Below are 14,870 nucleotides of genomic sequence, written 5' to 3' on the forward strand. Positions count from 1 at the left end.
ATGACACAATAAACTCCCAGAAGCAAATCTGTCAGCTCTGCATGGCCCAGTCACAGGCCCTGCTGGCTCCACAGAGGCACTTTTATAATGGTTCAAATTAGGAGCACAGAAGAGGGATGAGAGGAAAGCTGATCATGGAAAGGTAACGTCTCTAGCCACAGACCAAAGAAATCCTCTGGGGCAGCTGTCAGCCAGGCGCCATCACACACATTCATCTTCCTTGTTTTGCACTTTTTCATCACCTTCTTTTGGTTGATTATTTTTCTTCCTCTTGTAATTAATAATTTAGCTTTGTCACCACCCGCTCCCGGCTTGTCTCTAAGCCTTGGTTCCCCGAACGCTTGCGGTTACGCTTGAGCTTGGATAAGTCTTTGTCAAAGACTTCACCCGACCTTAATGCTGACACGAGGTCATCAAACTCCCCACTCTCTTCGGAGATGCTTCCAGCTTTTGCTTTCTTTTGTCGCCTCTCTTTTTCCCTCTGCTCTTTTAGCTGTGGAGAAAGACACAGAGCTTTAGGATTAGCTAACTGAGATGCCAGATCACTAGTACACTGCCAAGAAGCAGCTAAGATGCATCAGTACAGTTCAGGGAAAAAAGAGATCAGGAGCTTATCCACAACGCCATTACCTGTGCAAGAGCAATAGGTGACCATGCTAGGCTTCCCTTCTTCTGCACAGGCAAGCAGAGAGCAGGAGAGATGAGGAACGAGTAGTATTATATGTTTGCCTCACAAAGCACTACTACCCTGGAGCAAAGAGGACACATGGGATCTGTCTATGCTGCTGCTGTTTTGCACTAATTTTACAGTAGGATAGTGCCAGCAAAGTAGCTATGCCAAATGAGTCTACAAGTGATGTTGGCATAGGTAATTTCCCAGCTTCTGGGACAGGCTTGCAGTGACCTTAGTGTGGCAGCACTTACTATGCTGACAGTACCTAACCTAGTGAGTTTAAAGTTAGTTTGGATATGTCTGTACAAACCAGTCACTACTATAGCCACAAACAGCTTTGTGCTTGGGACATAGCTAGCTAAATTGACAGGCAGAAAGGCTGCAGTCCTGCAGAATGAGGAAAAGAAGAAAGGAAAAACCCCAGAAAACCACAAGGCTAAACATACTGGAGAATGAAAATTGTGTGAGATATCAAAACATCAACAGAAACTATCCACAAACAGCTCATGTTTGCACAGAGGCAGCATGTTGCAGTGATGGGAAGAGGAAGGCACATTGCCTCAACTCTGGAAAGAGAAACTGGTTATAAACACAAAGAGCAATGAAACAGAACTGCGGATTTTACAAATCATCGGATAGGTCCACCTGTCAATGTGACGCCCTCGGTCTCCCTAGGGTAGCTCCAGGGAGCTCAGTTATCCCCCCTACTGCTCAGCTCCAAGATTAGTGGAAATGACAAGGGATGGATGCGGCTGTCAAGAAGCAGGTCACTTACCCTGTACACTAGCCCCACGTTGCAGGAGGACTCTTTCCATAAGCAAACTGCAACCTCTCTCATGATGTACTAGGCCTACAAAACCATCCTAGTGCTTTAACAGCAGACTCCTGCACTTTCCAGGCTGGCTGAGAGGAAACTTGATCTTAAGTCCTGGCATTTTATCCCTGTGTCCAACAGTAAGGCTGCAGGCATCCTGACATTTTACCTCTCTCTTCTTCTGAAAGGCACAAACCAGTGCTTTTGGCACAGCGAACATTTAAACCAGCAACTCCCCACAGCAAAGTCTGAGGCCATGGTGGCAGCCGGGGCTAGAGCGCCAGCAGGGGAGAAGGAGGCGGGGCACTGCTGAGCCTTTCTCAGGGCTCAGGAAAGGCTGAGGTTAGAGGGGGAGGCTGGTTCACACGAACCCCTGGGGACACACACGTCTGTCTCCCAGCAGCAAAATCAACGATGCCAAAAAGCTCTCTCACCACGTCAAGGCCAGACGTGGCCTCAGTAATCAAGGCATTAAGGCTGGCCAGAGAGAAACACTGCCAGTGCGGGCTGCAGCAGGTGCCAGGGCATTTGCTGTGTCACCGTACGCTGTCAGGCGACAGGCACGCAGCAGATGATGACAGGGTCTAACTGGAAGCTGACCAGCTGGCAGGACCGAGGGAGATCCAGCTCCCAGAGCTTTTGCACAGAGCCTGCAGCCCGAGAGCAGGACAGTCTGTCACTGGGCAGGGGCAGCACCACCCTGCAAAATGCCGGGACAGAACAGGCAGGGATAGATTTGGTATCTGAATCCAAAAGAGGGTAATTTAGGAGCCAAACAGTATGCCCTTGAGAGGTGACAGGACAGCCAGCAGGAAAAATGTAATCGTTTGTGAAGAGAATGATGCCAAAGAGAGGTGGCAGAGAGAAGGACGTAAAACAACGACAGTGACAGGACATGAGCATTGGAATTGGCTCTCTCAACCTCTCTCTCTTGAGACATGAAAAGGCGATGAGAGGAAACACCTTCTTGTGCCCAGGTCCTCACCATGGCCTCCATGCGTGCCCTGCGCTCCTCTTCTTCCTTTTTCTTCCTCATATTCTCCAGATCTTGCTTGGCCTCTGCAAATGACTGTAAGAAAGTGTCGAAGATGCCAAAAAATTCATCTGGCTGCATCTTGCCCTCGCTTTCTCCAAAATGCTTCAGTGCCTTGGCATACTGTCAAGGGGGCAGAAAACACAAGAGCAATAATTAGGCAGGCAGTTTGGTGAAGACAGTGAGGAAAGCTTATGAGTAACCACACGTGTAATTCAATACCCTCTGAGCATTCATGCAGCAAGAGCAGAAACTACCCCCTGGCAACAGAATTGCCTCTCCTTAAGGCAGGTGCCTCTGTCCCTGAAGAATCTGTTTTCCTGAATATCCTTCGGGCACACGGGGCAATGGTGCTGGAGAGCACTAGCTGTCCATTTATAAAAAAAAAACATGTTCAGTGCCTGAGGGTGATGGAGTAATTTCAGAGGACGACTGTCTGGCCACTTCTCAGCGGCAGCTGTGGGACAGCAGGGGCACAGAGGACAGTGAGCTAGCTGGGGAAGCAAGTAGTCTTAGTACATCCTAACTACCAAACAAGTAGTTTTAGCCCATTCTTTCCCCTTCCACCTTCCCCTCAAATCCACGTTTAAAATGGCTGGAGTTAGAGGGGGTTTTTTGCAATAACGTTACAGTCTGTCCTCTCAGGAGCCTTTTGCCATGTCATCCATCATTCTGGAGTCCTCTGAGTCAGGGTGTTGCCTGGGAGAGAGGCGACTATGGACAGACATGGCATGAAAGAGGGACAAGGAAAGCAGCCAGGGCTCCCGGGCAGACTTAAAAGAGAGTGAATACATCACAAGTGGCTTTTATTTTAAAAGGCAAATGTTGAGACTGCAGGACACATGTGGAGGCAGCCAACTGGCAGGACTTCAGTCACAGGGCAGTCCTGATTGGGATATGGTAAATTCACAGCAACCCCTGGCTCTTGGACATCAGTCCTGCAGTAGTTGTCCTTGCTCTCTTCCTTGCTCTCTCACACTCACAAACACGCCTCTGTACTCACCAAAATGCACTCAAATGCATGCACATATAGTCTGTCAACAGCATGTGCACACATGTCCACTAAGTCCTATATAAGTACGCATCCAAAAGCTGTATCATTGTCCAACCACCTTCACTCACAAACCTCTGTACCACAGCAGGCAGCACCAGCAACACATTCCTGACGGCACTAGTGCCCTGATGCACATTCCCTGCTTGCACAGGCATTTCCACACCGCCACTGAGCAGCAGAGCATCCTTACAGACCTCAACATTTGCCAAACCAAACCCAGACTCTCCCAGGCTATGGACTGCCTTCAGACTCTCTTGCGCATATATTCAGCTCATACTAACACAGCCCAGCTTCCTTTTCCTTAGGTGGGTGCTCTTGCAGAATGGAAAAGAGAGTAAGAACAGTTCAGGCTCCAATCCCAAGGACAAAATGGGTTTGGAAGCAGGTCTTATAAACCCCTCTGGCCCTGTACCAGGTAAAGCATAAACAATGTCTCCCAGTCAACTGCAGGGGGGAGAAATCACCAAGGAAAGCAGCTTCCTTCTGGCACAGCCTGAAACATTCGGCATCTCTCATCCTCTGCTTTCCCTGCCAGGCCCACAAAGCAGTTTGAAGCAATAGCTTCTTTTTTCTTTAAAAAGGCTGTGTTCTCAGCCAGAAACAAACAAAGAAACCCAAAGTATCTGGAAAAAAAAAAAGTGTTGGAAGAAATGCAAGTTGCTTTGAGCTACCAAACATGGCAGGAGTTGAAGGAAGCACTACAGCAGAAAATCATGGAGGGACTTCAGGGTATGGAAACAGCAACAGATTACTTCTCTGTTTTAACTCCTTTTCTCTGAAACCTCTGAAGACACATACACACGTATGCACACCTTCTCCTTCTCCCCCCCTCTCTGTATATATGTATTTGCTCTGTATATAATATATGCATAATCTGTTTGAATATTAGGAAAGTGCAGCAGTCTCACAGTAATCCACACTGACCAGCACCAGCTCTTCAGCAGAGCGAATACAGGGCTGTCAATACCGCAGAGGGAGATAATGCATCTCCATGTGCTATATTTTCTTGGTTTGCCTGCTCCAGCGTGCCAATCCACCAGAAGAGAAGGAATGCCAGAGAAAGACTTCAGCACAGGCGTTGCCACCTTTGCTTGAACACATAGAGCACCTAAAGCTCATTGCTCACAGGAGATGTGCTACCTGGAATCTCTTCCCACTTAACTTGTGGTTAACTTCTGTGAAAACTGAAAATAAGGCACAAATTAAGAGCAGTGTCTAGAGCTGCCAGCTAGAAGGAAGGCTTGTCCACCTCCTGTGAAGCCTGAAGTCCAGGGGCAGCCCATAGGAGATGGCTGTTGTACCTAGTGATGTACCGCCTCCGTCCCCTGCATTCCTCCTGTGCACAGCAAAGGTGAGTGAGGGAGTACACAGGAACCGAGCTGGTTTGAGCCCATGAATGCCCATAAGGGTTTCCTAGTCTTTTAGGGAGGCTGGGGGTTGAAAAGGAGGGGGTCCTTGCCTGGGGCTCTTGGATTCTACATACATGGAAGTCTCCATTAGAGGGTGCAAATGTTCTGCACATGGCCTGTCACCTAACTACCAGCACCAGCTAGTTCTTGTCACACTGGCAGAGGGGCATTTGCCACTGCCTCCCCACTGCCACTCAGAGAAGGAACTGTGTTGCTATGCTGGGAAGACCCAGCAGCCTGGGAGCCTTCCAGAGACACTCATGAATATAAGGTGTTGTGGTCTCTAAGTAGCAGCAAGGAAGACAAATCCTGAGAACAGCCCGTCTTTGGTGCCCCGTAACATGGCTTAGCAGGTCACAATCACTTAGTGTAAAGCAGTGAAAGATGAAAAGCAAAAATCTGTGAGCTAGATGTACCAAAATAACAAAGGAGAAGTCTGCAGTTCACTGAAGTAAACATTTTCCTTCTTTCTCTACTCGCTCTGGAAAAAAGCTGACTGAGCGGATGAAGGCAAGTCAGGAGATCCAGCCTCCGCTGCCAACTCTGCCCATGATGTGGCTTGGGAACTCATGCTCCCTCTCCGAGCCTTCCTTTCTCCATTCGTTACAGAACATAAAGTGTTGCCCCACTAATCTGATATAGGAAATGGCAAAAAATCAGTTGTTCACATCTGTAGGGCACTATATCAATTCAATGCACTATTGTAAAGAGAGCCACGCTGTCTTTTCACTGTTTAAAACTGCAACAGACCCCTTTGTTTTTATTACTACTTCTATTTCCCCGTAGCTCTGGTTCCACAGTCACCTATGCTTTTTCAAAGCACTGGTGCTGGGATGAGGGGCAGCGAGCTGCTGGAGGCAGCCTCCCCAACCCTGATGTGAAGCTCAGGCTCCTACCTGCCCACAGTGGCTAAAACCACACTGCCTGCCTCGCTCAAGGCATAAGAGGGAGCGTGGCGCAGACCGAGGCGCTCTGGACCCCAGCCCTCTCTTCTGCTCTCCACCGCAGGATTTGTGTCACCCTGTACAAATCACTCGACTGCTCCATGGGCAGATTCCCTGCCAAACAGTACCTGCTCTCGTGCACAATTGTGAAATCTGTAGCTAAGTCCTCATGCATGCAAAAAGCTTCCCAGAATTTTGTGATGTGCTGTAATATCGCAGAACAAGGGCTGAAACTTGCTTATTCCTGAAGTCATTTGGGGACAGATGACATGGGCAAAAGCAAGATGGAAAACGGTGTTTCAGCAGGTTTTCCACTGTAATACAGGATGGTATCTCTTTTTTTCATTAAAAAATTCATTTTCACGCCATAAGGGCCCCCAAGCTCCATGATATAACAGGTCCACGAGCTCAGTGCCAGCTCTGCTTCCTCTGCCAAACTTTCCACTGAATTCATCCTCTTGCCAAAGCAAATCGTTTAGACAGTTGTTTATTTTAAAAAGCCATTTTAGCAAAGAGAGGGAAAGCGGGACAGCAGCACACACACTCTCTGCTGTGCTTGCCAATGAAATGTTAAACAGTGGCAGAAGAGCTCTGGAAACGGCAGGAACAGGGCTCTATGAGGAGGAGGAAAAACAGCCATGATAAAAATTTCCTGCTGTCTGTGCTGTCTGCTATTGCGGGAGCAGCCAATGCACAAATGAGTTATACCATGTAGCCATGCAACATGAACTGTCTTCCCCAGAGAAGTAATCTTGAGTTTGCTGTTATGAAGACTCCAATCCTTTACCAAGGCAGTTCAAATAAATGTCTGTTCTCTTTATGGGACAGATTCAGATCAATTAATGGAAAGAGCCCAGCCAATTTCAGGCAGGGCTGGGCCCAGCTCTCCTTGCGCTTAAATGCTCTTAAAGGATTCTCCCAGGAGTTCGACAGCGACTCTGGCAGCCCCAAAATCGAGATACAGGTGCTATAAACATTTCTGATACGTTAGATGCCAACCTGCCCTGAAGCATCTGCAGTTCTAAGTTACTGTACAATAGCTACATAATTTATTTACCAAATGGCTGTTTCTGACAGCAGGCTGTGGTGCCTGCTCATGCCCTTTGTAACGCGCCTCGTCTTGACTTCCTCAGTCTCCATCCTGATCCGTTCCTTAGTCATTAGCCCCAGTGGCTGACAGAAAATACGGGTCCCCGCAGATGAATGACTGAAGTGCACAGCCTGTAACTGGCACTTGGACTACAGTACTTCTGTGTGCTTCACAGCATTCTGCCATTAATGACTATTTTCTTAATTGGATTTTGGCTTTTACTGCCTTGCTGTTCTTCAAAACAGTTACTATATGTGCTAAGCTTATTAAATGCATGTGCAGAGTCTGAACTCCTTTCTCCATGATGATGAACACCCTGCTTGAGAGGAGCTGTCATAAGGAAGACTGGGCATGGACACTTTTCCTATCCTCCTCATTAGCCTTGCCCAGGCAGTGGCCTCCATTGTACCTCTATAGAGAGGCTCAAGTTTGATATTCATCACAGACATGACTAAGCAGACTTTGTTCTTCTAGGAAGATCCAAAACATTTTAAAAACAGGTTTGTTATGAACCAAGCACAAAGTAGAACAGTTATGAAGCAGTCTAGCGATCTAAGTTCATACCTGTCAACATTTAAGTATGTTGTAAAGCTTCATATAGGGCAAATGTCACCTTTTTCAAGTAGGAAAATAAAATTCATACCATGGGAGGTCACTGTTTCTCTGCCTGGGCATTTTCATTGCTTCCCCACAGGAAACACAGGGAAAAATTTTCACAGACAAAATTCAACCCCATTCTGTTCTTTCTGATGTAAAAAGGTCAATTTTTCATCTGTTCAAACATGCAAAAACTAGTGAAGGATTCCAGGGCACAATTTCACTTTCTCCTGCCCCCACCTTCCAGTTTATGGGAAATGGCAGAAAACATTATCCCTTGATCTGATCTATATATTCCCTTATAAAGTGGTATTGAAAGTGAGAAAAACACAAAAAGAACAAGAACCAGCTGTGCTAGGGAGCCTGTTTAAAGAGTCGGTCTAAGTTTTCAATCAGTTCTTAACCAAGCCATCTGTTTACTGCATGAAGATAAGTACAGTTACAAGGCTTCCTCTGCAAACATGGATGCCTGCATCTGACAACCTGGCCCTTTAAATTTAAAATATCACTTCCTCCCCATGGCCACTAACTGTAAATGGTCCTGTTTAAGCAAAAAGGACAAAAAAAGTACTGCATGGGATTGTGAAAAATATCCTCTACAGAGAAGGTCAGCACCACACCTTAGTAATGGATTGTTTCCATAACTTAAAGGAATAAAGAAATGACTTTTGCTAATATTAAAGACATTAAAAAAAAAAAAAAAAACAAACTTCCCAGGTTTGAAAAGATAATTTGTATTGTTTTAAATCCCAGCTGAGGAAACATGGCTCTGATTAACTCATGGCAATCAATTAGCCACATCTATATTTAGAAGGATACCCAACTCCAGCTGTTAAAACTAGGGTTTCGTTATTATTAATAAATCCATGAACCAGACCAATTCTTCCTGGGCTTATTAGGATATTTTTAAAAGTCCTCCCTCTCCCACTACCTTTTTTTTTTCAATTTGCTTTGCTTTGAGAAATCAAAAAGGAACAGGATAATCAGACGTCTTGGTCCCTCTCTTCCTTTAATTGGCTAGTTATAGTAGGTTTCCATGGTAAGAAAAAAACTTGTGATTCAACAAACACAGAGAGCCCATTGAGGCTGGAAGATGTTATAGGCTTTGCAAAGCACATCTGGTTTGTTGAAAATTTCCAGCTTTCTTTTTCCTTTTTTTTTTCTTGGTTTTTTTTTTCTTTTTTAAGAAAAAAGAGGAAAAAGAGGAAGAAGAAAGGAGAAAAATAATATGAGGCAAACATGAGAAATAGCTCAGCATTGGTAAGGACAGACAGTTCCCTTTTAGGAGTCCAAAAGCATTTTTTTGCCAGTGGAAGAACCAAAGCCATAGGTTGAGCAGAAGTTGGAATGGCATGTGTTCAAACATAGTAAGGGTGTGTGAGGAGAAGCTAGAGAAACGTTTCCTAAGCATGTTATAGTCATTAAAATAAAACATCTCTTTATGTCGAATGCTTTATGTTGGCTATGTCTAAAAAAGCGTGCAACAACTTCCAGACATATTGGTCTGTCTGTAGGGAGATTCTCTGGTTATTCTTAAAGCAAAAAAACGGTATTTTTCCTGCAAGTGCCTGATCAAGAAAAGTTGCATTGCTGTGCTGGAAATGTACCTCTTGCTGGTTTTTAACCCTTGTTTGACCTTGTAAAGAATCTGCACTGGCCTTTTGTCCTAGTGTGCCAAAAGAAAGGACCACCACCATCTATAACCAAACCAAAAGTGGGCAGTCTAAGGCAAAGACAGAATGAATTCACTTCCAGAAATGTGCACCTAACTACAATGAAGTCGAAAAATTTACCCAGTCATAAAGCAGAAGCCCCCAAACCATAGAAAATCAAGCTTTTCTCAGTAAATTTAGTGGGGGCACAGACTTTGAAATATTGGTTTTGTGATTTTAAAGCCAGCATGGTGTGAACATTGTTATGTTGGAAGCGGATTGAATCTTCTCAAGCAACATGAAAACAACGAAAAAATTAGGCACATTATTCTCCACAAAATTTCCTTACAACATTAACAAGTGTCAGACTGCCCAGCTTTGCCTTCAGAGTGCTGTAATAACTGCTGCCCCACTGGCATTTGCCAGGGCAGCTAGCTCTAGCTGACAGCCAGTAGCTCCTGGTGTTTGCAGCTGCAAGTCAGTATTACCAACATTATCTCCACAGCAAGGAAATGCTTTTGAATTACAGAATGACATTACTGCAGAGCAACTGGATGAGTGAGGAGTCTTACTGTTCAGATCCTCAGCCTGTATTTTGCCTATCCTTCAAAATCTAAGGCCTACCAATCCAACGGCACAGGTTTCATTAATAATGCAATAGGTCCTTAATGCTACAACGACTGACACCAGCGCTGGAAACAATTCAATCCAAAAGAAATAACGCATTTGCTACATAAAGCCAAGCACTTTTAACATGCCAGCCAACAAGGGCAGATTTGCCATTACATATCGTTTACTTTAGAACTTGCTCTTCTCTAAACATTTTCATATGCTTATGATCTTTTCATATAAATTCTTCCTCATTCTGATGAGAGATAGAGGGATTAGTGCCAGACTTCAATCATCAGCAAAGAACAAGCACCTTCTTAGTTGTACAAATCTGGTAACGGAGATGCAGACAGTGAAAGGACAAAATGATCACAGCAGCACCTGAAGAGTAACACGCACATGGTGCTGGCTGTGTAAAAAGGATCCAAGAACATTGGACAAACCATATATGTTTGGGATCTCTATCCTTGCAATGAAATACAAGCATTAACAGCGAAGCATAAGTGAAAAAGATCAGGTATTCAGGGTTACCAAACTACCCAGAGGTGCATCTTTAAAGGAAAGAAATGAAGCACAAGTGTCCCCAGCTGAATGAGCAGAGTAGGATGAAGTCAGAAGCAGAAGGTAAAAGATATGAGGTCACTATCACTAATCACCAAAGCACCTCTTTTTGAGAGATTGCTCAAAAGGCAGTCCCTTCAACACCACAGCACAGTGTGGTGTCCTGGTACAGACATTGCCATCGCAATTCTATGCTGCACATGGACAATGTTAAGGAAGATTAGCAAGAAGTGGGCAAGAGCATTGAACCTTCTTTTAATCCTAAAATATATTCTAAATGGCTATAGACCAGATTAGGAAAAGTAAGAAACTTCAGCCTAAACCACTTTCAGTGTCTACTACAGTTTTCACTACAGTCCCAGCATCTGAAATTGCTGCTTCCATTTTGATTCAGGCTTTTGACTGAGCCAGTGAAACCCCAAACACTTCAAAAGGTATTCTTACCTTGTCTCTAGCCTCGTTGAGAAGGTCTTCTAACTCCGAGAAGCTGAAGCTGGCCACAGTGATGAAATCGCTCATGACAGGAACAAACCTGTCCCCTGATTCCCGCATGCGTCTCTTCTGATAATCCAGTTCCTGAAAGAAAAGAAGTAAGAGATATAGACAGGCAAGAGTCAAAGATTCCTCACTGACAAGGCAGGGAGCAGGGAAGCCCACCTGCTTCACTCAGTGCAGAGCATGCTCTGCTCCCACTCCTCATGCATTTATCCAGAGCTGTAACTCAGAAACCACTTTCTGACTAAGTCAAAGGTTTTGCCTTTTCAGCATGAGAGAGAGGGTTAAGGTGGCATGAAGGAAGGTCTTAGTTACAGTTCCCTTTATCCTCAAACAACAACCACTCCCAAGAAAGCCATCAACATGTTGAATTTCTAAAGCAACTTTAAGCATCAAGTACATGAAATGCTGCATTTTTTTTTCCTATGCAAAATGACAAATAATAGAGAACTTGGATTGTGTAGCAAGTGAATTTGAAATTTTTAATAGTGAGGTTCCCGCCATCTTCTCTTCCCATGGTGACTCAAAAGGGAGTGTGTACATTGGGGAAATGTGTACATGTGTGAATAATCTATATAGTTCCTAGCTCTGGATCTCCCCTTTAGTTTTCTGAAAAGCACCAGGTGAGCAGCAAAAAGACATCAAAATTGGTTCTCCCACTGAAGAACAAGCAGAAAGGTGTCAGGTGGAACGTTTGCTAGCACCCTGCTAACCAATAAACATTAGCTTGGATGTCATAAAAGTCACAGAGTTATAAACAGGGGCTATTGTGATAAAAAGATTTGGGGGGGGGGGGGGAAGACAAGACATAAAGTTATAGGAAACTAAGCTCTATTTGTCCACTGCCTACAGAAAGAAAAAAAAAAAATTGTAAGATTCTTTCTTTCTGGCTCAAGTTTTTTAGTTTTAAGCCAAGATTACCCTTGTTATCTCTTCACTTACTCTATTCACCATGCTTGTGGCACGGAAAGAGCTACAGAGCTCCTCAAAATGACTAAGTTGTAGTAAGACTGGCAGTCTCCCATGCCTGTGCTTGGCTTGTGTGCTGTTGACAGTCTCATGGGGACAACGAAATCGTAGTCTGGGCCTCATCTTTATTCTCAGCTGAATAATCAGTGGGAATGATAAAGCCTTACTTTCTCTGTATGGAAAGCAGCATGAAACAGCAGGTCAAGTTACAATCTGACCCTCTGTTCCCTTTGGAAAAAAATATTTTTGTGCTGGCTGCAACTCCAGCTACATGTGTGTTTGGTGCTCTCTGTTACTGGTCATCAACATACTGGTTCACAGAGCCAAATGGGTAGATTTATAAGCATCTATACTGACAAAATCCTTGGGATTTGCTCCACAGTGTCGCTGAATGCAAAGAATGACTTTGGCCATCAACAATCTAAAATCAGATATGATATATCTTCTGGTCTGATGTGAGTGGGAAAGAGAATGTAACCACTACAAGGGAAGACCACAAGGCAGAAAAGGGGCAGGAAAAGCAATGAGCAGATGGCTGGAGAAAAGTCCACAACAAAGAAGTGCTACTTCCCCTGCTTTATATTACATCTTCTTCTCCACTGGTTTTCCTAACACATCACAAGGGATAGTCCCAGGAACACTACTCAGTTACATCACTTTGCAATGAATTGTCTCTATGTTACAATCACTTTGAATTGGACCTTACAAGTACAGGAAATGTCACTTCACATGCTTCTAAGAATTATGCTTTTTTTTTTTCAGCCACTCTTTAATAATTTTTAAGCTAATTTTAGCTGAAAGTTGCTCTACTCCCTCCTGCCCCTGCTTCCCAGCAGGTGAATATAACAGTTCTGTCATCTTACTCACCGTTGAAAGCTATGGCATTTGGGACTGTTACTGGAGAGCAATGTTTTTCAAAGTAAAATTAAGATTAGGTGGTCTGCCCTTTAATTTCAAATTCAGTCCTTCCCTGCAGAATAATTCTTCCAAAATAAAAAAACCCACACAAGTAACCAGCATGACTATGTAATCAGCCTGAAAGCAATGCCAGAGAATAAGAAACTCCTCTGTATCTTCTAGAAATGGTCTATACTAGTCATAACAGCACAATAGCAGAAGCTAGCACTGCCCCTTGTGGGCTGGGCTGCTGGTTCTCTAGAGAGATGAAATGCTTCAACCATGGCAGTGGTTTCTCAAGCGGTGGTTATGATCTCCGTGCTGTGTGAGAGAAGGGCTCTGCTGACAGAATTCACTTCCTGATTTAGAGAAGACCAAGAACTACTTAGCTGTCCTTCTGGGAGCATCTGACACAGGCAACAGCTGCATGCATGTCTTGAAAACAAGTATGTCTTATTTTTACAAAGAAGTTGCAAGTCCAGGAAGGCAAAGTGTTAGCAGTACCTTTAAGAACATCTGACTGTGAAACTATTTTTAGCTTTCTATTCTTAAGGGGCCTTGAAGAAACTTCTCAGTCACTGGAGCCAAGGCTGTGGTGAGAACACACTGGAGTGGAATCAAGAATCACACCTTCCCCTCCTCCCCCTTCCACCTGACAGTGATCTTCTATTGTTGCTATAGTGCTGCTTTTTACACGCCAGAAAACCACGAATTGAACAAGCAGACTGGGAGGTGCTGGCAGCCCCAAATGAAAAATACCATGGCAGGGAGAAGACTGAAGAGAGAAGATGGTGATTGAATGGGAAGGAGAGGCTGCCCATGGAACCCATGTATGGGAAAAGAGAAGAAAATTTGGCTGTAAAGGCAAAAGGACAAATAACCTGATCACAGAAAGCAAAACAGAAGTAGGTACTCACATTTCAATGGGGGGACTTGTCTGTCCCAGCCAAAACTGGGCCTCTCTTCATGCCATGAAGTCCATGTCAGCCTTCCCTTTACAGGTGCTTTTAATTCCCAAACACTGCACTCCATGTATGCAGCAGTATCTCTTCTCATTGCTGCATTCTTCCTTACCCCAACAATCCAAAAATAAGGTTTGGAAAGTTTGTTTTTTCACAGGAGGATCACTGGCTAATTACATGATGAACTGCTGGAGACAGACAGACAGCTTGGGGGCTGCTGACAGGACAAAGATCCCTTCCTCTACCAAACTTAGGCCAGGTGAAAGGAAAATGAAGTCATCGTCTGTCTCATAGTGGATGAGAAGGACTGGAGGGTCCTGTGTTAGTTCCTTGTAGATAGGTAATGCTTGCACCGAAACCACCCAATGCAATTCCCAACAACTGGTCCCTTTGCCAGCGGTCCCAGTGCAGAATGCTCCCCATCTGGAATGCTCCACTAGCATTAAACTGACATGAATTGAAAAAGACAAGTGAAACATCCTGAAGATAGAGGGACACTGAGAAGTGTGGCTAATAAAACCCTGTCTGAAAGGGCAAAGAACAGCTAAACACGGCAGGGAGCTTCTTGAGTTCCGAAGACCTCTGGCCTTGTCTCTCAGCACTACCCTTGCCTCTTATCCAACAGGCAAGAGATGCCAGCACCAACCTGAACATAGGGGTTGGTTTGTTTCTATACTTGCAGAAAGAGAGAATGATGTTCTTAGGGTCAGAATATGTTTATCTGTGCAGATGATTGGTGTCGTGCTTTAACCCAGCAGGCAGCTAAACACCACACAGCCGTTCGCTCACTCCAAAACATAGCCCCATACTAGCTACTATGAAGAAAATTAATTCTATCCCAGTCAAAACCAGCACAATGGGAGACATTAAGGGACAGAGACAATAGAGTGACTTTAGCGTTTAATCTTTACTTTTTCAACTGCTGTGCAAACACTCAGTTGCTGTTCCTCATATCAGCCCTTGTGAGAAGTAGGTATTTGTAGCTGCCATTTCACAGAGAAGAGGCAAACACATGGAGTTGTTCAAAGCTACACACGTGTCAATGGCATAAGCAAGAGGCAAATATGAGAGTTCCTACCTCCTGCCACCAAACACAGTGTCTCGCTCTGTG

At 44.6% G+C, this 14,870-nt stretch overlaps 1 protein-coding gene across 1 annotated transcript in view; it reads right to left on the bottom strand.

The window, feature by feature from the left end:
• Positions 1 to 277: 277 nt before the first annotated feature.
• Positions 278 to 14,870, bottom strand: part of DAAM2 (dishevelled associated activator of morphogenesis 2) — a 66,450-nt gene continuing 51,857 nt past the window's right edge. Inside the window, exons 22-24 of the mRNA XM_009572835.1 lie at positions 10,881 to 11,012; positions 2,473 to 2,643; positions 278 to 493 (exon numbers count right to left, since the gene is read on the bottom strand). Of these exons, the coding sequence (XP_009571130.1) occupies positions 278 to 493; positions 2,473 to 2,643; positions 10,881 to 11,012 (519 nt within the window). The remainder of the gene's footprint in view (positions 494 to 2,472; positions 2,644 to 10,880; positions 11,013 to 14,870) is intronic.

This window comes from Fulmarus glacialis, unplaced genomic scaffold, assembly GCF_000690835.1.
Source record: "Fulmarus glacialis isolate BGI_N327 unplaced genomic scaffold, ASM69083v1 scaffold4152, whole genome shotgun sequence".
Taxonomy (NCBI): Eukaryota; Metazoa; Chordata; class Aves; order Procellariiformes; family Procellariidae; genus Fulmarus; species Fulmarus glacialis.